Source organism: Athene cunicularia (genome assembly GCF_003259725.1).
Source record: "Athene cunicularia isolate RWA chromosome 4 unlocalized genomic scaffold, athCun1 chr4_part1, whole genome shotgun sequence".
Lineage (NCBI taxonomy): Eukaryota > Metazoa > Chordata > Aves > Strigiformes > Strigidae > Athene > Athene cunicularia.
In genome coordinates, this window is record NW_020799098.1 from 25,015,493 (window position 1) to 25,042,858 (window position 27,366).

The 27,366-nt window shown below is 42.8% G+C and overlaps 1 protein-coding gene across 4 annotated transcripts in view; it reads left to right on the top strand.

Moving 5' to 3' along the window:
- The first annotated feature begins 6,388 nt into the window (after positions 1–6,388).
- Positions 6,389–27,366, top strand: part of CHRNA9 (cholinergic receptor nicotinic alpha 9 subunit) — a 42,042-nt gene continuing 21,064 nt past the window's right edge. For 2 of the 4 annotated variants that reach the window (XM_026846716.1, XM_026846717.1), the window contains exons 1-5: positions 6,389–6,648; positions 7,694–7,839; positions 8,642–8,796; positions 9,436–9,968; positions 11,396–11,643. In XM_026846716.1, coding sequence (XP_026702517.1) covers positions 6,579–6,648; positions 7,694–7,839; positions 8,642–8,796; positions 9,436–9,968; positions 11,396–11,643 — 1,152 coding nt within the window. In that variant the 5' untranslated portion in view covers positions 6,389–6,578. Of the gene's footprint in view, positions 6,649–7,693; positions 7,840–8,641; positions 8,797–9,435; positions 9,969–11,395; positions 14,036–17,824; positions 17,836–27,366 lie in introns of those variants that run through there. The other 2 variants (XR_003398203.1, XM_026846715.1) reach the window with 2 other exon arrangements.

The window sequence follows — 27,366 nt, forward strand, 5'->3', positions numbered from 1 at the left end:
GAGCACCTGGGGAAACCCGAGGCCGACCTCTAGGCTTTTTGAGCCGGGGATACAAAGGCTCTGAAGCTAATTACACACCAACTGAGAAGGAGATACTGGCAGCGTACGAAGGAGTTTGGGCTGCCTCAGAAGTGGTCGGCACTGAAACACAGCTCTTCCTGGCACCCCAACTGCCGGTGCTGGGGTGGATGTTCAAAGGAAAGGCCTCCTCCATGCATCATCAACAGAAGCCACATGGAGTAAATGGGTTGCGTTGATAACACAACGGGCTTGAATAGGGAACCCCAGCCACCCAGGGATATTAGAGGTGATTATGAGCTGGCCAGAGAGCAAAGATTCTGGGATATCACCAGAACAGGAGGTGACACGTGCTAAGGAGGTTCCACCATATAACGAGCTGCTGGATGAGGAGAAGCGATATGCCCTGTTCACTGATGGGTCTTTTTGCATTGTGGGAAAACATCGACGATGGAAGGCTGCTGTGTGGAGTCCTGCTGTATGAGTCACTGAAGCTGCTGAGGGACAGGGTGAATCGAGCCAGTTCGCAGAGGTGAAAGCCATCCAATGTGCTTTGGATATTGCTGAGTGGGAAAAGTGGCTGAGGCTCTACCTCTACACCAACTCGGGGTGGTGGCAAATACAGTGTGGAAATGGTTGCAGCAATGGAAACAGAGCAACTGGCAATGTAAGGATAAAACTGTCTGGGCTGCTGAAGTGTGGCAGGATATTGCAGCCCCTGTGGAAAACCTCGTTGTGAAGGTGCGCCATGTGGATGCCCATGTACCCAAAAGTCGGGCCACTGATGAACATCGACACAACCAGCAGGCAGACCAAGCTGCTGAGATTAGAGTGGCTCAGGTGGACTTGGACTGGCAGCGCAAAGGTGAACTGTTCATAGCCCAGTGGGCCCATGAGACCTCGGGCCACCAAGGTAGAGATGCAACATACAGGTGGGCTCGAGATCGAGGGGTGGACCTCACCATTGACACCATCGCAGAGATCATGCACGGATGTGAGATGTGTGCTGCAATCAAACATGCCAAGTGGGTGAAGCCCCAGCAAGATGGAGAGCGATGGCTGAAATATAGATTTGGAGAGGCCTGGCAGATCGACTACATCACACTGCCACAGACCTGCCACAGGAAGCACCACGTGCTTGCAATGGTGGAAGTATCCACTGGATGGTTGGAAACTTACCTGGGCCTTGAGACCCAAGTCCTGTGGCGACACGGCACCCCAGAGAGAATTGAGTCAGACAATCTGACCCACTTCTGAAACAACCTCATAAATGCCTGAGCAGAGAACACGGCATTGAGTGGGTCTACCATATCCCCTACCACACACCAGCCTCTGGGAAGATCGAGCGCTACAATGGACTGTTAAAAACCACATTGAAAGCACTGGGAGGTGGCACCTTCAAAGACTAGGACATGCATCTAGCAAAGGCCACCTGGCTAGTCAACACAAGAGGATCTGCCAGTTGAGCTGGCCTGGCTCAGTCAAAACCTCCACGTGCTGTAGATGGGGATAAAGTCCCTGTGGTGCACGAGGAATATGTTGGGAAAAATGGTCTGGTTTAGTCCTGCCCCAGGCAAAGGTAAAGGCAAACCCATCCACGGGATTGCTTTTGCTCAGGGACCTGGGTGCACCTGGTGGGTGATGCTGGACAATGGAGAGTCCAATGCGTACCACAGGGGGACTTGATTCTGGGTGAGAACACACTGTGAATTATGCTGTGCCTTTGTAAATTGTTGTTTTGTTATTGTTAACTGATAAATGGCAGCTGGACATGACACAGATAGTATAGAATAAAGGGGTGGATTATGTCCTGGTTCAACTAGGATAGGGTTAAGTTTCCCCAGCAGAGAGGGAGGGGATCTCCAGCCAGGTTATTCATACCATGCTGAGGTCAGGTTCAACGCGGCAGTGCGGGAAGGTTTTGTTTGTGGTTTTGGTCACGGGGAGCACGCGCAGCAGGCTGGCTGTGTTCGCTGTGGTATTTCTCTGTATATCTTTTGTCTTGTTTACTGTTATTACTGTTTATTGTTGTTGTTGCTATTGTTGTTGTTGTTCAGATTGTTTATTACACTGTTGTATTAAATCTTTCCTTATTTCAACCTCGGGGTTTGTGCCCTTCTTGTGTCTGAGGGTGAGGGAGGGACAACGGCAACGTGGTCTCCGGTCCTGGCAGGGCCTAAACCACCACAAATAGCTTTGCTTTTAACCCTGCCAGATACTGAGTGCTTCTCAAGGATGGACAAAATACTGGTCAGCTTGTGAGAATCCTGGTGAGAAAGGTTGATTATGCTGCATTTTAGATCACATTAAATAATAGAAGGGTTCTAGGGGCAAAATATTTCTCTACTACAGGTGATGGGAGGTGGTCAGCAGAGCTGCCTGTGTAAGTGGACCCAAATAAAATTTATATTCAGAAAAACTCACAACAGTAACAGGTACATTAGGATATCCCGTCTCTGGAAAATGTGGCTGATATTCTACATTATCTCATGACCTGACATTATGAATACTTCCTAATGTATTTCCTATCTTCCATGTGTACAACTGGGTGGAAGAAAATGTGAATGAGTATTCTGGTTTCAGGTGGTAAGGGGATTTTTAGAGAGAAGGAAGGAGGCGGCAGTGGGTGGGTGAGAAAAAATGAGGCGGAGAGAAGCACGCTGCATCTAAATGAAGTGCTGTATTCTCCTTCTCCAGAGCAGCCACAGTGAGGCTATTCTACTGGCAAGAAGAGCTGCTGTTACTCGTGCTGTTAAGACTTCAATTAATCTAAGGAGAGAAGTCTGACTCTGAAGAGTTAGTGTGCTGCTTGACCCCATCACAAGATAATATTCTGTAGCAAATGCTGCAAAGAATGTGAACGCAACAGCTTCTGGGGAGAAAAATTGGCAGGAAGACAAGTAGAAGCAGACTGTGAGACACTTCTTACAAACTGTGCTTAGAAACCAATCTGTTCTTCTTTATTGTTCTCTGAAGGGATGGATTATAAATGGTACAGAAGGCCTTGAGGCCTGTGATAATACAGTATCTGTAGCTTTTCCAGTTGGAGGCTTAAAAACTCTTAATGCTTTTTATGCAAAAAAAGGGTAAGAATCCATTCAAAAAAAATTCTGAAAATGTACATGTCAAAGCCTCAGCCTCAGGAAGAAATTGTTATTTTAGGCAGGAGAGGAAAGATTTGTTTAATTGAAAGAACAATATTTTAAATATTTTTAAACTTCTTTCCTGATTTGCTTATAGCTTGGCTGAGATAAATATCTAATGTTGGAAGTTTTTAATATGAAAGAGGTCCCTCCAATGTTATCTCTACTTCAGTCTGTCCTTAAAAGTACGTGCAACGTCAAACTTCCCTCAGAGCAGTACGCTGAATTCAGAATTTTTGATGATGTCTTGAAAACATGTGTGTTTCTCTAGAAACATAAAATGTTACATGTCATGAGTGTACAAGCTCAGTGCACCAATGAACAGTCCACTCTTGTCCTGCTGAATGTAAGCATGAGCGCTATGTTTTGCTCTGTTGATAGCCTATATGCATTTTTACAAAGTCAAATGTTTGAACAAAATATGTGGAAGCAGGGTTGGATACTGTGTCATGGGTTTTAACCACTCTCTGCATCAGCAGAATTGGCCTGTGCTCTAAATATGGTTTCGTACTGTACAGTTGTTGACAATGATATATATTTGCTTGCCCTGAAACCCCCTCGTGACTGGTCTAATGTATGGTAGGCAGTTGGGAGAACCCGATTCAGCCACTAAGGGTTTTGTTCCTTCTGATTATCTTTTTTCTTTAAAATAATATCTTGTCTCTGGTTGTCTTATATCAAATGGAAGGCAAATAATTAGCGAAATTAGGTGAAGTGGATTAAAATGTGATGTGATTTTTGTGTGATTAAACAAAAATCGTCTTGAATAGCTAGGTAGTAGGCTGGCTAACAGGGCCATCTGCTGGCAGATGCACTCTAACGAGGTAACTGAATTTTTCTGGGAACAGTCTAGTTCTGAGGGAGGTTAATGGCTTGATTCTAACTTCCACATATCAGTCACTCTTCTTAAATTACCTTTGTAAGCTGCTTCATACTTTATAGTAATTCCTAAATTCGTTGTAGAACTTACTGTAAGGAGAACTGGTTAACTATAAATTTAAGCTCCATTCAGATGTTGAGTGAGGTGTTTGATTTGGGAGTAGTGTAGCCATAGATTACACCACAATTTAAAACTATATTCTGAGGAAGCATGGGTTTGTAGATGAATCTTAGATCAGTGAACAACGATTAATGTTAATACTCTTCACACAAAATGTCTACATTAGGTACATTTTGATTAAAACTACAGATCAGATTTCTTGTTAACAAATGTAAAAAGCCAAATGGTCTGGCATACTAAGATTGTTAAATTTCTTGTATCTTTAATATTGAAAAGGCTTCTGGATGTATTTTAGTTTTTTACAAGCACTGTGTAATCTAGCATTTCAAAGGGAACAGTCATGTTCGTATATATGTGTGCTCATGTTTGCCTGTCTGTATGTCCAATTTGTGGCAACTGTTGGATACATTTGATGACTGGAAATATGATAGGTTGTAATTGAGAGGTTATGATCTATCCCTTTGCAAGTTTATAATGAATAATATATGGAATATATGTGTGTATAAGAATAAATTGAGTAAACAGCATGTAAGAATGCTTCTTGGTTTTGTCTTTTGAGAACCGGCAGTTTCCTTTCAAGATTATGTCATTACAATAAAGGTGCAGGGTTCTTTAATGTAACTGATCTTATGCAAATTACAGTACATCAGTGTGCACTGTTTGGCAGATGTGTATTGCTGGTGTAACAGGTCACAAGATTCTCTCAAGCCTGTAGGAAAGCAAGCTTATTCTTGTTTCCAGTAGTGTTTATAGTGGCACACTTAACATCATACCACTGGTCACTCCTGTAATTACAGTAAGAGAAGCGAAGCAGTAGCTACTTGCTGACATAATGGCAATGAACGGTGGACTAAAGGTATCCCCTGAGAATGCACTGATCTGACTGTATCCAGAAATCTTTCATCTTCCGTCTCTGAATTTTGCTGTCTCTAACAGCATATACCTTCTTCCCACAGAAAAAGTAGGTTATTACATAATGCCTGTGGGCTGCTCTGACCTTTTTGACTTCTAAACTGTCTTCCATTTTTTTCCCACATTGACAATTCAGCAGATGAAGTGATGGAGATGGATTTCATTACAGGTGCTTTGACTGAAATTATTTATTGCTTACCTATTAAACCTGGCCATAAATGTCATTGATTTATAGACACCACAAAAGCACAAACATCAGCCAGTGAGTGCCAGGAGTGCTACTATATAGAAATTATTTGTATGGAGAGATCAGCTGCCTTCTAGACAAAAAAATGACACTAGTAAATCATCTGTATTTTATATTTTGCGTGGATCAGAACTATTCTGGACCAATTCTTTTTGGCAGTTAATTCTATATTTTCACCTTTCTATTTTAGTGACTGTTTTCTTGTTCTAAAAGGATGGCAAAATGGGCTGCACTATGTAAGGAAGGATGGATGGACTGTGGAAAGGAGGAAGTAATCTCTTGTCTGTGAGAAATTTATAAGAAAATGCCTGCAGTACTAGGAAACTAACTGGGCAGCATGAGTAATATAGACAGAGCTAATCAAGTTCTGACCATCAGGGTAGATGAGAGGCCAGGTGTGATAGTTACATGTTCATAGCCCTATGGCTAAATGCAAGAGCTGTCCAGTAACTGATTTGTAAAATCCTGTCAAGTTCACCTGGGAAAAATTGTACTGTGTTGGGAAATGTTTTATCTGCAGAGTCCAGTTTTGCTCCTGGTTGACTGTGCTGAGTACTGGTCTCAGAGTTGCCTACACCAGTGGAAGTTCTTGTTTGCAGAGCAATACTGGGCTACTGCAGACATTGCCTGTGTTGTCTGACTTTGGTGTAGCTGCATCTCTTCCATGTGGTACTACTTTGTTAGGTGAAAACATTGTTTTGTCAGCATGGGAGTAGGTGGACTGTGGGGTTTTTTGCTGTGACATCTTGGATGTTGACGTACAGTGTGACTATACCAATGAAATTACTGAGGCAGATCAATTCTTTGTGAGGGTCCACAGCTTCCACAGAACTGGTTCTGAGCAAGATATTGCTGAACATAGAGGCAATAAAGAGTGGCCCACCAAAAAAAAAAAAGTGAAAGGGTTCTTCGTGAATTGGTCAAAATCTTACATTTGTAGTAAAAATTGCAATGCAATCTAGTTTTCCTAGTGATACCCCGTCCGTTTGTCTTCTCCCTCAGCATTAGTTTAAAAGCAGGCAGCTCTCAGGTTACGGAGGGAGGGAGGGTTCGTTAAAGCCCCAGGCGGTGGCAGGGACAAAGACCATCGATCTGCTCTAGGACTGACAGCTGCTGAGGACTGAGCTGCTTCTAGCAGCTCATCAGTGCCTCAGCATCCTTATGTTGCTGTGCAACTTGGGGTTTAGGTTTTTTTTGTTAGTTTTGGGTGGTGATAAACGTTTTTGTGCCCTTGAGTGAACAGTTTTAATGTGCAGAAATGAAGAGAAATAGCCTGTTCTTCAGTTCCATCTCTCTCTGGTTGCTGTTTACAGCAGTGATGCTTCAAGGTGAGAATACTGCTTGATAGCTAGATGTTGCATTGAGGTTTATTTTACTCAGGAGGTGGTGTCCTGATGTGTATTACATGGTCTTTCATCTGTTTAGTTTTACTTTGTCTTACTGATGCATAGACAAAATGAATGATCATGTACAGCCAGAACTTAAATGCTTTTTGTGAAGCTTTGATTTTTTTAGGATTTCTTTTTGTTCAGGAAGGTTTGCTTTGAACTCTTTATTAGTCCAGGAAGTCACTGTGAGTCACCAGAGAGTGATGTACACTAAAGCACTTGCTTCCTACCGAGTGCCAGCTGGCACTTGTGCAAGTCTTGTGAGTGTTAACTGTCCTTGCCTCTTGCTTGCAGAAGTGTGTGACTATAAAGGTAATACAGAGACTGCCTGTGGAAACTGTCATTCACAAAACAGTGTGGAACAGCAAAAGTGTCATTTAAAACAAAGCTTTAGTGAATTGTCCTTAGTGATTAAATCTAGATAGCAAGAAGCATCTTCAAATACGTGGTTTGGGAAGGTGTTAGTGCAAGGATGTGTTCATACATCATGCAGTTGCCAATTTGTGAAGAAATCAGCTCAGACATCTTCCAGGTGGTAGTTAAAGAAAGTAAATTCTGAAAGTAGCATGAGTCTATCAGTGCTGCATTTAGGGAGGTACCACAAGTCATTAGTCTGGGAGCAGGTTTGATTTCAGACTTTGCTTTTAATTTTAGCTTGGCAGATGTGTGACTAAGTAATCTCTATGCCTATGAAAGGCATCAGTAAAATAAAGGTAATGATATTTACTTTCAAAAAAGGCAGGAATCTCTGGATGCAGAGGTGCGGTTTTTTGAGTGGGTGTGAAAAGCTAGAGTTAAGCTATTCATCTAGTACAGGTGAACACTGTCCTTATTTGGTATTCAGGTATACTTCTGTTTATGCACTAAGGGATATTCTACAGTATATGAGTGATAAATACACTTATAGCAAATACTTCTTTTCTATGGCTTCAAGTAGTATCTTCTGATACTGCTCCATGCTTAATCTGATGTATCTGTTATCTAGCTGTAGAATCAGCCAAAGGAAAATACGCTCACATGCTGTTTAATGAGCTGTTTGAAGACTACTCAAATGCTCTAAGACCAGTGGAAGACACAGATAAAGTACTGAATGTCACCCTTCAGATCACATTGTCCCAAATTAAAGACATGGTGAGTAAGAGTACAGTTCTGTTTTTCTAAAGATGTGCAGAAATGTGCTGGCTGTAAACCTTTTACATGGAGTAGGAGAAGCCACTTGCATTTTGTTGTGACAACTTCAGTAGTGCTATCTCACTAGGGTCATGTTGTCCTTCATAGATTCTTATCTAATTGCAAACTAAGACTTCCATTATAAGACTGCAGACTTATAGCTGCTGAATTGTTAAGACTTTTTTTGTAGTTTAGGTGTTGGTATTGCACCCTTCAGGCATTTTTTTCTGAGTTTTAAATAGAAAGAGCAAATGCTTTTTCTAACATGCAATTAATGTCTACATGAATGCCCTATTTTGGCCTTCAGTAATCTTTTTATACATTTGGTTCAGCCAGATATATTTTTAAGGCAAAAGAAAATGTGTCTGGAAGGGGAATGGAAAATCACTTTCAAGACTTCTGAATTACAACTTCAAGGCCTCACCAAGCTTTCAGAGAATTTGTTAGACTGAACCTGTTTAGCTGTGTGGTATTCTGAATCTTGCAAAAGGAAACTCTTAAGATACTGGGAGCCTTAGACAACTATGATTAAAGCTAGGGGGAGGGTGGAGGGGGGGTAAGAAGGTTTAGACAATAGAAAGTCCAAATAAATAAGCTCCCTATCAGTGTATGGGCGTATGTACCTGTCTGAGAAGTACTCTGTGGCCTGTGAGCGTTCTGGCCTATTTTGGGCTCTGCTTTAAAGCTGTACAACAAACGCTGTCTGCATCTAAGATGTGATTTTGTCACCTTCAGCTAGAAATATTTCTACATTTTTATGCAGGATGAAAGGAACCAAATTTTGTCAACTTACTTATGGATTCGACAAAGCTGGTATGATGCATACCTCAAATGGGACAAAGATAAATACGATGGGTTGGATTCTATCAGGATTCCAAGCAATTTAGTTTGGAGACCAGATATTGTCCTATATAACAAGTGAGTGTGGCTGGAGAAAATTGGCTTGAATATTTGTCTGAGGGAGGGAGGCGGTTGAAGAAGGAATTGACCCACAGAATCTGAACTTTTGCCACTTTACCTTAATTAGCAAGGGGTATGTTTGTTGTCTTAACATTTGTTGTTGATAATCTAAATATTTTGTAATAAAGCCATATAAATGATCTGCTAATTGATTATGCTACACAGCAAAGCTGTTCTGAACTTCTCTGCACTGGGAATTGAATACACTGCCAGATTAAGTGCTTTCTGCTGAGGCTGAAGAGCTCTGGAAGATTGTCCACAAAAAAGTGGTACACAAAGGCTGCAGTCCTTGTCTGCTCTCCCAGGCCAGTAGTGACTGGCAGATTATTTTCCTACTGTATCCTGTTTGAGGTCAAGTTTGAAGAAGCTGTAGCCAGCAAATAGAACAGCACTGACTTTTGGCATTAATGGGCACCGGTACCTGTAAATAATAGTTAATAGCAAGTTCCTACCAAAATTCAGTATAAATATAAATATGATTTCAGAAGCATGCCTTTAATGGTGTGAAGCGAGGGTCCTCCCCCTTGTCACACCTTCCCTAGCCCACGCTCTAGGTTGTTGCCTGTCAATCCTGACTGTTACTTTTCTGTTTTTTAGGGCTGATGATGACTTTTCAGAACCAGTGAATACTAATGTTGTGTTGAGATATGATGGAAAAATCACTTGGGATGCACCTGCTATCACAAAGAGTTCATGTGTAGTGGATGTATCTTATTTTCCTTTTGACAGCCAGCAGTGCAATCTTACGTTTGGGTCGTGGACCTATAATGGTAATCAGGTAGACATCATCAATTCTCTTGATAGTGGTGACCTCTCTGACTTCGTAGAAGATGTGGAATGGGAGATTCATGGTATGCCAGCAGTCAAGAACGTCATCACTTATGGCTGTTGCTCTGAGCCTTATCCAGATGTGACCTTCACACTGATTTTGAAAAGGAAGTCTTCTTTCTACATATTTAATCTGTTGCTTCCTTGCATTTTGATCTCTTTCCTGGCCCCACTGGGATTCTATCTCCCTGCAGACTCTGGAGAAAAAGTGTCTCTGGGTGTTACGGTTCTTCTTGCTCTGACTGTGTTCCAGCTGATGGTTGCAGAGATCATGCCTCCCTCTGAAAATGTACCTCTGATAGGTGAGCTTTACATGCTTTGTCTTTAAACGTGGCTAATTTATAGCAGGGCTGTATGTCAGGGAAATGTTATATAATTTGTGCAGTCTGGCAAGATAAAGATGATGCATTTTTAAAACTGAAATATTTAAAATGTGCCTGGAATTTTTACAGGTATGCTGCAGCTCTTTAAGGTCTTTTGTGTTTGTTTTAAATTATAAATTAGCTGCTATTTTGTATTTACTAAATATAGTTAGACATTTAGAATTATTTTATCACGTCTTGTAAAGGATTTTAGAACCAGCATATGAAGTGTGAGCACAAGTTGTAAGCACAAGGTCAGACTGTTTCAAAATATGTTTCTGTTAAGATCCAGATGGTTGGGTGGACTGGCTGGGACACTCAGGGTTGTCTTAATATCTGACACTTGTTACATTGAATTGCAATGCCTGGCAATGCGTTATGCTGAACTTTAATTTACACCTGAGAGTTCAGAAGAGCTGATGCGCAGTGAAAGAGTGGTGTCCTGTCTGCCATCTGCCAGGACTGGCCAGCCCCTTGGGGCAGGAGCCTGCCTGGCTGCCCTGGTGGGAGTTCTGGAGAACCAGTTGCCTCCACTCTGGCTTCCAGCTTCATTAAGATAATTCAGATCTCATTATTCTTATTCCTGTTATTGCTGAATATATAAAAAAACTGCATGGCTTAACTGAGACAAAACACTAGTCAATGAATAGGACTCTTGAATGCATTTCCCACACCAGCAGCAACTATTCCTACCTAGAATATGTGCTTGCTGGACTTTCCTTCTCTCCTATTGCACTGTCTAAATTAAGGAGCCAGGACCTAGCTTCAGTCTGCTTTCTCTATTTCTGTGCTCTCCCTCACCATCCTTTGCAACCCCTATGAAAACTGGGGTCGCATCATGTTTGTCTGTGGCACATTGTTTGTCATTGATGCCAGCCTGCATGAATGCAAAGGCATCCATCTGCTGGTGTGGAATGTGTCAATAGCTCCAACAAAGCGTTACCATCGCTTTTGCTAATACATCAGGAAGTGGGATTTCTAATGTGCCACGTGAAGCCATCAACATTGTGATTTTGAAGACACCAGGAAAAGAGCAAGGCTCCTGATAAACCTTTTTTAAGCTGCTTTCTGAATGGGTATATCTTGAGAAATCAGAGACTTTGGCTTGCAAATATTTACCATCCTAATACAGTAGTCACTTACTGATCTGATAAAGACATGCCAGTAATGACTATTGGATTTTACTTTAATGGCTTTAATCTTTGTTTTTAAATGATAAATTAAGTGTGATCTTAGTACAGAGAATCAGGGTGATTAAAAATTGGTTTCGCTTGCATTTATGTTTAGCACAATGTTGTCACATTATTTCTGCATTGAAGTTTTTTATTAGGGGAGCATCTTTAATATGATTTTATTTTGTGTTCCAGGGAAGTATTACATAGCAACTATGACCATGATCACAGCTTCCACTGCATTGACGATCATTATAATGAATCTCCATCACTGTGGCTCAGAAGCAAAGCCTGTTCCACAATGGGCCAGGGTGGTTATTTTGAACTACATGTCAAAAATCTTTTGTGTTTATGATGTGGGTGAAAATTGCACAAGTTCGAAAAGAGAGAAGGAAGAACGTAATTTAGAGGGGGATGATGGGTGTCAGAAGAGGCACAAAGAGGTAAGGAGTCACCTTTCCAATAGGAATGATGACTGTGATCTTAAGGAGAAGCTCAATGGTAATTTGAATAAAAGCTATGGAGTTCATGGTGAAAATGTTAGGGAGACTGTTAATTGCTGTTCCTGTTACAAAACACTGATTAAGAACATTGAGTATATTGCTAATTGTGTCCGAGACCATAAAGCAAACCGGGCCAAAGGAATTGAGTGGAAAAAAGTTGCAAAAGTAATGGACAGGTTTTTCATGTGGATTTTTTTTATCATGGTGTTTTTTATGAGTGTGTTGGTCATCGGGAAAGCAGCTTAACTGAAGATGAACACACTGATTTTGTAAATCTGAATATACTGGGTTAGCTTGTTTCAGCAGAGCTCTAGGACAGGAGTGCTTTTGAGATCTTTGTCTTGTGTTCTGTAACAATAAACATATTGATTCTGTAGGCTGGAACAGTATGTTGAGGCACTGCTCAGCTGAGGGCTTTGTTAGTGACTGTGCTTGCCTTTTAGTATGGGAGTGCAGCCCTGATGGATGCTGCTGGGTAAGTACTATGTGCTTCATCTTTATGGATGGTGGCCATGACTTCAGGCTGAGTGTAGCGAAGCATTGCAGTGATGGAGCAGACAGCCTAGCAGGGAGTATGGTATTCACAGGGCTGCATCTCTGCACCTTGTAAGTTGACCAGCCTTTTCTTTCCTGGAAAAAAAAAAAGTATTTGTGCCATGGTGGCAGTTCCTGGAAGTCATCCCTTCATGGCATTGCCTTATTTTTTCCTTTTTTAGCTTGTCTTCCTAACTTATCCTTTTGTTATGGCTATTTCTGATCACTGTTCCTATCATTTCATAGGCTCTGCCTGTCTATCTGCTGTGCCTTTCACTTCTAATACCATTGAGCTTCTTGAATATGATGGTTACCTTGATCTTCTCCTTACTAATTATTATTCCTGCTGTTGAATATTACCCAGTTGTCACCATGGCTTCAGTAAGTCAGGTTCCCAGGATTTCTTCCTCATCCAGAGGGTGTCTCATTTGTTCTCGAGCCGAATAATAGGAAGGGCTTCTCCTGCCCTTCCTAGATGTCTCATTCCCCTGGGCGTTTGTGCAAGATGGGCCTTTAAATGCTGCTTGAGACTGCTAAAATAGGAGGCTGTGACATTTGTCTCTGCTCATTTTATTGACCTTAACCAATGTTCACCCCGTGTGTCCTTGTCCACACTTACATAGTCTTTAATACAGAAATTTTAAACTGTTTACTGCTTGCGTTACGTAGCAAAAAGTATCTTAGAGGCTTATTAAAGTAGTGTTGTAATCAACACTACTTCTTCAACACCTTAATACTTACATGTATGTGAATGTGTTTGCCACTGTCAACACCAAAACCCCTTCTTCTGTGTGTTGCTTTCTGTTAACCCTCTCAGACTAATAGAGCTCTGGAAGATGTCATTTGTAAAGTGAGAAGCCAGCACCCCAGGCATGCCCATGGCTGATAAATTGTTTTTACAAAGCACCCTGAACTTTGAAACCATGATATTCTAGATGCAGTAGGAGAGGCAGAATGACACTGTAATGGATCCCAGTCAAAAGTTCATGTGATAAAGCTCATGTTCATAATTGTTGCAGTTAATAGGAGCATACCTGGGAAGCTGTAACTTAACGAGGAGAAGTCAAAATGACAAAGTGATGTCATTACGATGCCCAAATTTATTGGAAGAAAGGGAATTTTAATTATTATTATGATGTAAATTATACATTGAATTGCTAATGGCAGGTTTTCTTTTGTGTGTACACTATTAATGCTGTAAGCTTATCTGGATTCTCATACATAATGCAAGCTTTAAAGTCCAGGTTCTAATGTAAAGCTAAACTGGGTGGCTAGCCAAGAATAAACTCAGTATGTGGAAAAAGTCTCAAGTGTGTTCCCTGTATATTATCAGTTCCCAGTCAACCGCAGTAACTTTGAATAGCTCCTTTAGAAAACAAGCTGTTCACTTTCACTGTGCAGAAAAATGGTTGCAACCTATTTGCCATGGAGTTCAGGGTTTGGCACTTACACTGTCTGTTTGAGGAAACTGATTTGTTATTTGTTGTGGAAGAAAATACTGTTCCAAAAGCCTGGGGAGCGAAGTGTTTAAAGATAAGGGTAAAATTCAGAACATGAGTCTTCAGCATGGAAAACTGATAACCAAGGGTTTGTCTAAGGCTTGTAGGTGGCATAAAGAAAGAGTTACTGTTCACTGTCTCTTCCAATGTAGGAACTGGGTGCATCAAATATACATAGTGTGTGACAATGAAGAAGTCTGTACAATATGTGAGAAGGCTGAGGAACACCTTGGGAGTGCTGAAAGATTATATGGATTTAGAGAATTGGAGATAATGTGAAAGAAAAATCTATTGGCATACTGCTACTCTTTGGTTGTGCCCATGGTGTTCTGTTCAGAACAAGCTGCAGAATGTGGGTATACAGTTGTGGGCTTGCCATGTGTAAGGGAAAGTTTGAAGTCAGATGGATCATGGGTCTCTTTATCATGCTGGTGCTTCTCAGTATGCTGCACGCTTGGATGATGCTGCTGAAATCATACTTTGTACTTCCTTAGAATGTTTTATGTGAAGATGTGATAGTACTAAGGAATTCTTTTCCTTACAAGAATATGATTTGAAAATTATTCCTAACTATTTGAATTTATTAACTATTAGAACTGCTTTTTAATTATTTTCTATTATCCTTTTCTTTGGATCACCAGGCATTCTTCCTTTATTTACGTATGGTGAATCTTCATTTTGCTCTTGTAACAAACTTTTGGTTTTAGTTCATAAGAGCCAGATCCAATAAAGAATGTGAGCAGCAGATGATGTCAGCAGGTAGACGTTGGTACCTGAATTGTTATTGTCAAGCCTCATGCTAGGGCCCTCAGATTCACCTTTAGGGCCCTCATTCATCTCTGGACTCAATCATTTTCCAGGGTAAAATCTGATGCTGTGTGGCCATGTTTCTGGTGACAAGGTTCATGCTACTGCAGCCATATGAGAGCTAGCTGATTTAAAGCTAGCTCAGAAGTTTTTAACTAAACTGTAGGGGCTGTAGTTTAAGTGTCCCTCCAAAGTCTTCCGTTTGTGTATCTCTGTATTTAGTGATTTCAATAAGAAAAAAAATGGCTCTAAATCAGCCAAGCATGTTAACAGTCAGAACAGTATGTGACAACTCTAGTGCTGAGTGGAATGTTTAATTTAATTCCGTCTGTCCTGGTCTCTTCTTCTTTCCTATGTGTCTCTCATGCTTACATCCAGTAATTCTCTGAGGAAGATTAAATGATGATTTAATGATTAATTTGATGAATGACTACGATTATAGTAGCAGAAAAATAACAATTTAAGTACTTGTCTGAGTAACTCTGCAGGCTTAACATGAAGGCAGCAGTGTGACTATATTTTCTGAGGAGGACAATGATGCTGTAAAAACACTGAGATCTGTGTGCTACAGAGGCCTTTGAGGAATGAACTGACAGACTTTTTTGTTGTACCATCTCTTAGCAGAGAGATCACCTGTCCCTTCTTGTATGGAGTCATTGCAGTGTTAAAATGAGAAGAAATATAAGCTATCTCCTGTGATGCCTTCACTGTGCTTTCTTCCATGAGAAGGATTACAGAAATGAAGATGAAGTGTGATGGGATCTTGGGGTGTTGAGGTCCCAGTGGTGTAGAAGGGTGGGAGATGACCTTAGCTACCCCAGGAAATCTGTTTCTGTTTGTGGAAATTGCAGCCTGAGGATTCAGGCTAAACCCAAAAGGGTCATCCTGGAGGGTAAAGATATCTTGAAATAGAGAATTGGGTTTTTGCATGTTTCAGGAATTCAGATGTTACATTGTAAGCTATCTGCACGTTTTATCCTCTGGCTAACAAAGCTTTGTTCTCTGACCCTGCCAGAACTATGGGAAGTGTCTGAGAGTTGTTTTCCAAGAAGTGTAGGAGTGTAGCAAGAACTGATTGTGTGTTTCTGTCCCAGTTTGAGAAGTGTAAGACCTGTGATGTTAGGAGATGGGAAAAGGGGAGCATGGGATGAAAGGGCATTCCTTTCATTCTGTTTATAAAACTGGGAAGAATACATATTTTCTTACAAACTTCTGTTACTCATTGAAGAAAAGAATACATAGACTCCTGTTTGCATTCTTAAAATCATCAGTGACAGACTATGGGACCAAAGGTGGACTCTCGAGTTTGTGTGCAACCACCACTTTTGTACTTTCAGGCAAGGTGAGTAACCTAGAGCTCAATTAAAGGAGCAGAGCAAGCTGAATATCTCTTTTCTCACTGATTGGGAAGTTCACTAGAAAAGAGAAATCTTTCTTCTTTGTTAAAGACAAGTCCAGCTGTGTGGAAAAGACAAGAGGTAGCAGAGTAGTTTATCTCCTTTGTATTGTGCAAATTAGAGTTTCATTGTCTCCAGATAGCTTTTAAGAACTCCTTTCTGCAAGGTGGCAGTGAACAATACTGGTTTTACACTGCTTGCAGTAAGGAATAACTTGAGATTGAAAGTATCCAGCACGGGTTTGTTCTTACATGTTTCTTTCTATACTTTTTGGGCATTTGATTCCTAGTCTGTAGTCCACAGACCACTGAAGGTCTGCAAGGCCAGGAATACATGGCAATTGTTCCCTTGGGGTGCAGGGACTGACCTTGCAGCAGGCTGGTGGTGAACTAAATCATGCCATCCTTGGTCATGCACGGTCCTGTGTTGCTCTGGCTGGCTGTGACAGTGCCACATCTCCAGGTGTAGTTCTAGCCTTGTGTTTGCGAAGACAATTAGGGGTATCTGCAGCAGGACAAAATCCACATATAACTCTTCAGGGAGTGATATCAGTTGTCGAGGAGCATACCAGGGTGGAGTATGTGGTCTGTGCTTAATTTCAGATGCAGTTTTTGCAGAGAACTCTTTATGCCTTGGTCTGTTCTTGGGCACTCCTGCTTCAGAGTACATATCAATCTAGTGAACATCCAGAAGACACAGATTTAGGTTAAAAGAATGGCAGCTACAGTTTTAAAGGGGATTTTTTGTTAGAGTTCCTGAAAATATTTATTTAAAAAGTGATTCAGTACTATCTTCTAAGTAACCCACCTAGAATTACAGATTTTTTTTGAGGAGTCAGTATTGTTTGCTTTATCTTTACCTTTATCTTTACCAGGTTCTGTGTCTTATGACATTAACACAGCTACTCACAACAAACTTTTACCTCTGTTCGAAAGAACTTGAAACAGATTTTTATATGCCATTATTTTTATTCATATCTCTCTTCACTGAAGAAATTTTATCTGTGGTGTTAGGAGTTGCTGGGGACTGCACTCCACAAAGTCTGTTCTGCATTACCCTTTGGTTTGAAGAATGCATTGGTTTTGGTTACTCTGAATGCAGTGACAGAGCTGGCAAAGGAAGAGTGTTCGAGCACAGAATAACATGGTTTTAAAGATTGCTTAAACCTAACCCAGAATATTGTAGGCAGAGTGTCTCAGTGAATAAAATGGGTAAACTGGTATTCACTAGGTATTTGCTTGTTATGTGTCACCACTAACAGATAACTAATAGTGGTCTTAAATACTGCATAATAACACTATATTTTCTGTTTGTTTGCGAATTCTCCATTAACATGCTTAAGAACATGTTAGCAGGAAGTTATTGAGCCAATATTATGTGAACAAATAAAGAGTGATACTGTGATTAATGCATGCATCTAGTTCTGTTGTTAGTGTGCCATAGGTAAGTAATAGATCTGGCTCTTTTATTACTTCTGTATTTTCAGTTCTAGCTGAACACTACCAAGCTGCTCACTGTATTTCAGTGGCAGGAGTGCCTTTTGTTAGTGTTTTGCTTTAACAAAAATGGACTCTAACTAGAAAGTTAGATAAATGTTAGTGTCATCTGGAGTAGCCTCCAGAGGTTAGAAAAACACTTCACAGATAAAGCATTTTGCTAGAATGTGTAGTCCATGTTCAATGGTGATGAAAGTGATGATGTGACTTCTAGGGCCAAAGCTGGTTAGAGGAAGGCAGTAGACACATCTGTGTTGCAAAATAATGCTACATGGCTTTTGCAAAAGGAGGGTAAGGAAAGCGAGGGGAAAAACTAGCTAAAAATGAGGTAAAAGATGTAAAGTTACCAAGAGTCTTATTCATCAGCACCTGTGAGTGAGTTCACTAGAGCATGCTCTTGCTGTTGCATAGCTACTTCCATTTCACATCCTATTCGCTGGCCAGCCTTGTCCAGGGGTGAAGTGCCAGCATGTCAAACGCAGCTCCCACCCTGGGGCTGTATTGCAGCAGCAGGTCTGTTCTGGGGTAGGGGCTCAGTCAGGACAGGGGTGCTAGGTTATCCCAAGTCATGATGTGTCCAAGCTTGCACCAGCTTGTGAGTGAAAGGTGGGACCCTGAGAACCCACTGCCACTGTCTACTGGTAAACTAGTCCCACCTCATCCCTCTGCTCTTTTCCCAAAGGTGTCTGGTGGCCCTTAGGATGAAGATTATCACATATATGGTTTGGAATGTTGGCTTCCTCTGGGTTACTTTATAATTATAAATTCCTTCTGGCACCCACGTATATTCAAATCATTTTCTGCCAGCTCACCTGCTTTCTTGCAGGAAGTTGATAGATGTGCTTCTGACATGGTTTAGAGCTGTTTAAATGTATTGTTGTGTCCTGCATGTTATGCCCACTTTTGTTCAGCATGATGCTGCACAGGGTGACTGCCAATATCTGTGGTGAGTAAAACTTGTGTTGCTTTTATTCTAGTGTTTTTAGCACAGCTGGAAACAGAATGGTGATGATGACACAATCTTTTTCCTTACATCTAAAGGATAGGAATTTTTCATAACGACTTAACGCTAACATCACAAACCCAAGGGTACCCTGGCCCCTCACACACTTGCACTGAACCAGTAGCGTGGTGCAAGTGAGCCCAGGGGTCTGGTGTTCAGATATGGGCAAAACTTAATCACCTTCAGGTGTGTTGCCTTAGTTCTGCTTTTGAATGCTGTGTTCACGACCCTGCAGAGGTTGTTTGAACTGTAACAAAGAGCATTTCTCAGTGCCATGGTTCAAAGTGGAGTGAGCTGGACAAGTGCTTATTCGGCATAGCACCACTGAGCATGAATTCTCAGCAGTGCTTCAAGCCAGCAAGTTTTGAGTCATTAGGAGTATTACACTGGGACCCTCGGTTCCTGACGCCTCATCTGCAAACCAGCCTGGAGGTCCTGCCCCAGGGGAGAGGAGTAGAGGAGAAGGGTGGTGGTGTGAATGAGTCCAGGACCCAGATGTCTCTGTTGTAAAAGTCAGCACCTTGCAAAAAGCTCCTCCTGTGGAGACGGTTCCTCACCTAAATCCTGAGACCTCTAGGGGTCATACAAGTGCTATTCAGTTGCTGGGGTGCTTGAAGGCAGTGCTTGTAGGCAATTTTTTAATGATAAAAAACCCCCAAACAACCAGAAAACTGCTCTTAACCCTAAATGTTGTGTTTTCTCCAAGGTGCCACAAGTGCTGTCTTGTTAGCATGGTTGTTGCTGCTAATCTTTTACTGAGGTCTAGGTAAATGAAGAATTGTGTCCCATGGGTCAGTGGAAAGACTGCTGCTCTTCCCCAGAAGCCATGCTTTAATTTACACTGCGATCCAGGGGCTAATAGTCCTATGAACAGAGCTGATTTGAGGTAGTCTGTTAGTCCTCAAAGCACTGCAGATCGAAGGCTTCATGAGCAGTGGAGACACCTGCTACGCCTGGTCAGGACAGTCTGGTATGTTGCTGAGACCAAGAGAAAATGCCTGCTGAAGGCATTGGGTGTTATGGCAGGAGGAACTGGATCATTCAGCCAGGTCAGCAGAGATCTATGAACTTATGATTTCTGACCAAGTAGCCTGGAAAAGCAAAGGCTCTGTGCAAATGGATTTCTTCCATTGATCTTGCTCTTGTCTGAGTTGCTTCTGAGTTCTTCAGCCCTTTTCCTCCTCTAGTCATTGTATTCTGTTATGCCCTAGATTATGACCATACTCATTATATGAAACAACTTTAGCATCATGGTACTGTTGCCTTTGCCCCACAAATCCTTGAGTTCAGTAGCCACAGATGTTGACTTATTGGATAGGCCAACATCCCTGACATGAAAGACAACATTTGCTCTTACTATTACTTTACAACTAATCTTGTACTCTGCTCACTGCAAACAGATATTAATATGAAAGGGGGTCCTCTCTATGCATAGACTGTCTCCACAGCCAGCTAAACTGAAGAAGGGAAAATTACGGCAGTTCTATAGATGGCTTTCACTGCAAAAGTTAGACACACTGGTAAATGTGATTTGTAACACTTTTGAAGAAGGCAGAAGAAACAGTGTTCTGGGGTTCATTGTTGTAATCCAAGCCTGCACTTGTTCCCAGAGATGATGGTTGTTCTCAAAATGCCAATTTAAACTTCTACTGTTTCATCAGATTGCAATCCTCCAGATGATTCCTGGACTGTGGAGACTCTGCAACTCTTATGAGGTAACAGATATAATAGGGCTGTGCTGGAGGTTATTTGGTCCAGTTCAGGTGACCCACAGCACTTCAACTGCAGCCTGGTTCTTGCCGATGCTCTGACCTTCTTCTAGACACTGTTTCTATTGCACCTGCTTCTGCTCCTTGGAGGTGGTCCTCTGGAGCCCATCTAGGCAAGTGACTCACAGAATCACAGAATTGTCTAGGTTGAAAAAGACCTTGAAGATCATCCAGTCCAACCATTTACCTAACACTGACAGTTCCCAACTACACTGTATCCCTCAGCGCTATGTCGACTCTACTCTTAAACACCTCCAGGGATGGGGACTCCACCACCTCCCTGGGCAGCCCATTCCAACACCTAACAACCCCTTCCAGAAAGAAATGCTTCCTAATATCCAGTCTAAACCTCCCCTGGTGCAGTTTGAGACCATTACCTCTTGTCCTATTGCTTGTTACTTGGTTAAAGAGACTCATCCCCAGCTCTCTGCACCCTCCTTTCAGGTAGCTGTAGAGGGCGATGAGGTCTCCCCTCAGACTCCTCTTCCCCAAACTAAGCACCCCCAGTTCCTTCAGCCGCTCCCCGTATGACCTGTGCTCCAGAGCCTGCACCAGCTTCGTTGCCCTTCTCTGGACACGCTCGAGTCATTCAATGTCCTTTTTGTAGTGAGGGGCCCAAAACTGAACACAGGAATCGAGGTGCGGCCTCACCAGTGCCGAGTACAGGGGTAAGATCCCTTCCCCGTCCCTGCTGGCCACGCTATTGCTGACACAAGCCAGGATGCCGTTGGCCTTCTTGGCCACCTGGGCACATTGCTGGCTCCTGTTCATCCGGCTGTCAATCACCCCCCCAGGTCCCTCTCTGACTGGCAGCTCTCCAGCCACTCCTCTCCAAGCCTGTAGCGCTGCTGGGGGTTGTTGTGGCCCAAGGGCAGCCCCCGGCATTTGGCCTCATTGAAACTCCTCCAGTTGGCCTCAGCCCATGGCTCCAGCCTGTCCAGGTCTCTCTGCAGAGCCTCCCTACCCTCGAGCAGATCAACTCTCCCACCCAACTGGGTGTCATCTGCAAACTGACTGAGGGTGCACTCGATCCCCTCGTCTAGATCATCAATAAAGATGTTAAACAGGAGTGGCCCCAAAACTGAGCCCTGGGGGACACCACTCGTGACCGGCCGCCAGCTGGATTTAACTCCGTTCACCACAACTCTTTGGGCCCGGCCATCCAGACAGTTTTTTACCCAGCAAAGCGAGTGCCCATCCAAGCTGCGAGCAGCCAGTTTCACCAGGAGAATGCTGTGGGAAACAGTGTCAAAGGCCTTACTAAAGTCAAGGTAAGCAACATCCACAGCCTTTCCCTCATCCAATAAGCAGGTCGCCCTGTCGTAGAAGGAGATCAGGTTTGTCAGGCAGGACCTGCCTTTCATAAACCCCTGCTGACTGGGCCTGAGCATCTGGTTGTCCCGCCTGTATTGTGTGGTGATACTCAGGATGAGCTGCTCCATCAGCTTCCTGGGCACCAAGGTCAAGCTGACAGGCCTGTAATTTCCTGGATCATCCTTCCAACCCTTCTTATAGATGGGTGTATCATTGGCCATTTTCCAATCTGTCAGGACCTCCCCGGTCAGCCAGGACTGCTGGTAAATGTTGGAAAGCAGCTTGGTGAGCACCCCAGCCAGCTCCTTCAGCACCCTCGGGTGTATCCCATCTGGTCCCATAGACTTGTGTGTGTCTATGTAATGCAGACTCCTTCCCTTTCTCTCTCCATCCTGGAGGGACTCACACCTGAAGCTCTCCTTGTGTGTGGCAGAGAGGAGGAGACGATGTTGCTGAAAAGGCACCATGGCTTCAGACCCTGCCAGACTGTCATTGATGTGAGTGTATTTGCTTGTATGATGATATGGTCAGCATTGGGAGCAGGACTTCATCTTTATGCAGCAGCAAAACATAGGTCACGTATGTAAAAACGTATGTATGTTCACTTCCACTGCGCTGCAGCTGTGACTGTTAAATTGCTATTTTATAGCATGTATTTTCTTTAAAACATAAAAACCACAAAACCCAGCTAGAGCAAGAAGATAATTATTAACCAGATTTGTATGAGTATTGGCTTAAATCCATTAAATACATCAAGCCCTGCCTGTAGTGAAGGAGCATGGAACACTTACTGATTTCAGAAATTCCTGTCTGTGCAGGACATCTGAAAGATTACAAGTGGTGAACTCAAAAGAAAGAAGTCTTACAGAGATGCAGTGGGACCTAAAATTGCAGGTTTTACACATGGATGATGTGGATTTTTCACAGACTGGAGATAAACAGTGGGTAGACTTGCAGTGGTTTGGCATCTAGTATCAATGAGATGCTTTAGGTTATTAAAAATGAGACACTGAAATATTATAGCTCTGGGCCATGGCCCTCCTGCTCATAGTCTTGCTGGGATCGAGGCCTACTGTTGTGGCTTGCCTAGCAGCAAGCAAGCACCCTGTGTTTTTCTTGCAGGATGTGTGAATAAATTGCTCTTGATGGGGATGAATACAAGACAGAACACAGTGATTCAGGGTTTTTTTATTGCCTGGTGTGTTTAGTGGGGAAGCTTAGCTAGGACAGTGTGTATTATTAGTGATTTCTCTATTACTTCTACTTAATGACTGTATTTTATTTTTTTCAAAATTGAGGATTTCTTAAAAAGTTTAGAGATGGCGCTTATATAATAGAAATAGAGCACAGTGCTAGAATAGCTGCTTTGGCTAAACTCTGGATCCTGCCTAGGCTTCTGGCACCTGTGGGTGCCTCATGCCCTGGGAACAGGATGACTGCTTTGGAGGTGTCCCCAAGGTGTGTTGGGCTTACCTACAGCTCTGCACTTCTTATGTGTTGACCCTTTAGGTGCGCCCAGGTTTTATTGCTAGATAAACACACACAGGCAATTTGTGTTACAGAGATAAAGATTTCTCTTAAAATTAATTAAATCTGCAGGGAAAAGAAATAGAGAATGACTTTAATCCAGGAAGGGCTGGGGGGAGGAGTAGTGGGGGTGTGCTCAACAACAGAATTCATTACTTTTTGCCTGGTACATGAGCATCCCCTCTTTTTATCACTCCTATGCATTATGCTGCCTCACTACAAGTAATATCTTTCCAGAGAGTGACTTTATAACAAGTAATTCACCTAATTGCATGCTATTGAGAGAAAAGGGTTTCACTCTGGTACTGAGCTAGAAGTTCCAAGGTTCACTGCAAAACTGGGTGAAAAAGTATCTTATCAGGGATCTATACAGTCACTTGTAGTTTGCTCTTGTTCCCTTAAATATCATCCAACAAGTCTAGATCCCACATGAAATAAGTGGGTTCAGTTTTATGACCTCAGCCTATAAGAGCTATGTGATGTTTTGCAAACCTCCTTCTGTGGGAAGAGCAATACTACTTCCTTTTGCTGCAGTCAGTGGCTGTAGCACAGCCTAGTTTCTCTCTTGGATTTTCTGCTTCAACCCTGCTGAATTAGATGCCAGAGGTTTATTATATGCTTTCTATCTGGGTTAAATTTTTTGGCCTCTGGATCTACTAATTGCCGTTTGTAAATTTTTCTGGTGGTAAAGGTCACAAAGATAACTTGGCCCCTGTAGCTTAACCTCTTGGTGCACCTCAGGTTATGAAAGGCAGTATTGAAGTCTGCTGATTAAATTAATTGCTTTTCTGAGGTTTCATCATAAAGACTATTTTGCCTTTGTAGTTCACTTCCAGCCAATTTTTGTATGACATCTCAGACTTGGGTTGGGAACCCCTAATTTTATTCACTAGAGTGCAATCAGATGGTAGAAACAGCTTTGCCAGATGTAAACCTAAACCTGAACTATGGTTGCACAGGTGCCTTCCCCTGCTTCATGAGACTGGAAACCATGCTTTTGTGTTTTCCTCTACCCTTTCTACCTTTGCTAAGAACATCTCCAGACTGATGACATTGGAGCAAAGCCAGAGAATAAGACAATGGTGTGGTGCCTAGAGCTACACCAGCCAGCACTGAGTGTTCACTCTACCGCTGCAGAAAACTTGCTCATGGAAGTGGGTGTTTGTGAGGGTCAGATTTGCTTTTCAAAGCCCCACCTGTGTACAAATAGGGGATCCAGAGCACCAAACCAACCTGTTCTTGTTTGAGGGAACCAGAAGTGGCTGGCACCAGGGTATCCTCATAGGAAACTGAGGTCAGTGTGCTCCTTCCATCTGGCACTCCTGGTTTAGCCTTTGCTCCCTTGCAATGAAATACATGTGGCTGTCTCTGCTGCTCTTCCTGGAAGTCACAGTGGCAGAGTCCAGCAGGGCAGGTAGAGCTGAGTTAATTCCAAATCCTGTAGAATGCCCTTTTGTGTGAGCTGTTGGGAGCACGTGTATGGTGAGGATGTACAGAGGCAGCTGTTTGCCCCTGTCCTTTCTTCATGCTGTTTGCTTCAGCTCATCTTTGCTAAGGTGGTCCTACTGTGTTTTATTACTGGGGACAGCAGAGGAGCTGTAGCAGAGACCACTACCTGCAGAGGCAGTCGGCCCAGGAATGTGTGCAAGCCTCAGCTATCTCCTCTTTATGCTCCTGGGTACCTACAGACTGGCATTGCAGCCTTGCCTTTCTTGTCAGGAGCATCTCCAAGACAGCTGCAGCAAAGCCACCATGCTACCTGTAAAACATAGCTTTTGAGTTAAAACTAGACTGTGAAGTACGTTTATGTCTATACAAGTCATGAGGCAAGATGCAGTCCATTACATTAAATAGGAGAGTCCTGAAATACTTACGAGGATTCATAAAAAATAAATAACAATGTGATTTTTTTCAAAGAATCATAGAATGGTTTGGGTTGGAAGGGACCTTAAAGACCATCTAGTTCCAACCCCCCTGCCATGGGCAGGGACACCTTCCACCAGACCAGGTTGCTCAAAGCCCCGTCCAACCTGGCCTTGAACACTGCCAGGGAGGGGGCAGCCACAGCTTCTCTGGGCAACCTGTGCCAGTGTGTCGCCACCCTCACGGTAATGAATTTCTTCCTTACACTTAACCTAAATCTATCCCCTTTCAGTTTAAAGCCATTACCCCTTGTCCTATCACAACAAGCCCTTGTAAAAAGTCTCTCCCCATCTTTCCTGTAGGGCCCCTTTAGCTACTGGCAGGCTGCTATAAGGTCTCCCCAGAGACTTCTCCAGGCTGAACAGCCCCAACTCTCTCAGCCCATCCTCATAAGGGAGGTTCTCCAGACCCCTGATCATCTTCATGTCCTCCTCTGAACTCACTCCAACAGGTCCATGTCCTTATGTTGGGGGCCTCAGAGCTGGACGTAATACTGCAGGTGGGGTCTCATGAGAGCAGAGCAGAGTGGGAGAATCACCTCCCTTGACCTGCTGGTCATACTTCTCTTGATGCAGCCCAGGATACAGTTGGCTTTCTGGGGTGCAGACACACGTTGCTGGGTCTTGTTGAGCTTCTTGTCAACCAACACTCCCAAATCCTCCTCCTCAGCGCTGCTCTCAATCCACTCTCCACCCATCCTGTGTTTGTGCTTGGGATTGCCCCAATCTATGTGCAGGACTTTGCACTTGGCCTTGTTGAACTTCAGGAGGTTCACACAGGTCCACCTCTCAAGCCTGTCCAGGTTCCTCTGGCTGACATCCCTTCCCTCCAGCGTGTTGTCCACACCACAGTTTGGTGTCGTCAGCAAACTTGCTGAGGGTGCACTCAGTCCCACCCCTGAGGAATGCCACTCATCACTACTCTTCACTTGGACATTGAGCTGTTGACTGCAACTGTAACCATCCAGCCAATTCCTTATCTAATGAGTGGTCCATCTGTCATATCCATGTTTCTCCAGTTTAGAGCCAAGGATGTCATGTGGGACAGTGTCAGATGCTTTGCACAAGTCCAGATAGATGATGTCAGTGTGCTTCCCTTATCCACCAGTGCTGTGGAGGCTGCTTTCCTCTCTGAATGCAATGATCAAATGTACCTTAAAGTAACTTTTCAGGCAGTGGTGGTGGAAGCTAGGTCGGCTTTAGAAAAAAAAAGAGTCTCCAATCAAGATCTAATGGCAACATTCAAAATTATTCTTAAAAAAATGTATTTGCCTACCTTCACTTTCCAGAACATCCAGTCCTCATGTCATCTTTTTAACTCATTTCATATAATTTTTCCCAAAGCTCAACTCTTCACAGCTCCTCTGCTCCTTCATTTCCCAACTTGGAAATCATTTGCAGCATTTCCTTTGTGCTTGATCTGAGATAGATGAGATGCCCAGCTGAAACCAGGATTCATTTCACCTTGTGCACAGGACATACTGGGTACATGAACCATACTTTGCCCCGTATGTCCATTACATATGCTCCATTTCTGCTGGCTGTCAGGCTATATTCCTAACCAGTATAGTGCTCAGGCATGATCTGAATAGCCTGAATGCCTATGGCAACCCCTGGCACAGAAGATGCCATCTACCTGCCAGTGCAAATTGCTTTCTGCAATAGTGTGTATGCTGTAAGCTTTAATTGTTCCTGTGGGCAGAATGTGGCTGCTATTTCTCCATATACTAATCTTGAATTGCCTTGTGAAAAATAGCTATTTCATCCATAACTCCTTCTTTAAAATCAATGGCAACAAATACCACCATTTCAGAAGTGTTCCAGATGAGATTTTTAAGGGCACATCTCTCTAAACTGAGGTTAGTGTCTCAAAAAATGTTTTTGTTCAAGCACCAGAATGAGGGCTAAATCTTCAGAATTGTGGAGCAACCACTGCTGGACAGACCAGCATGTCACAATGAAACAATGATCATCTAACCACTTTGTCTCTAAAGGTGAATGCTTCTTCCCACCTTCCCCACAATGACACATTGTTCTTCTATGTTTGAGGCCCAGGTAAGTGATATATAGTTTAAATGGAAGCAAATGTGTGACAAAATAAAGGGAACATACAAAGTACCTATGCAAAATAAAAGGTATGGCTGATTGAGCTGCCTTCAGTTTGATTTGAGAGAGTACTTGGCATAGATGTCTGTTGACAGTTACTAAATAAACAGAAAATATGCTCACCTGCAGAAATCCCCTGAACTGGAAGAGGCTGGAGGAGTGTTTGGGCACAGTAGATTAACTTGTCCTGTTCTTTTTCTTCCCTGGCTATTGGCTTCTGCCGTTGCTGGAGAATAAATCTTGAGCTAAATGCATCCTGCATCAGGCTCAGCACAGCTGCCCGTAAGTT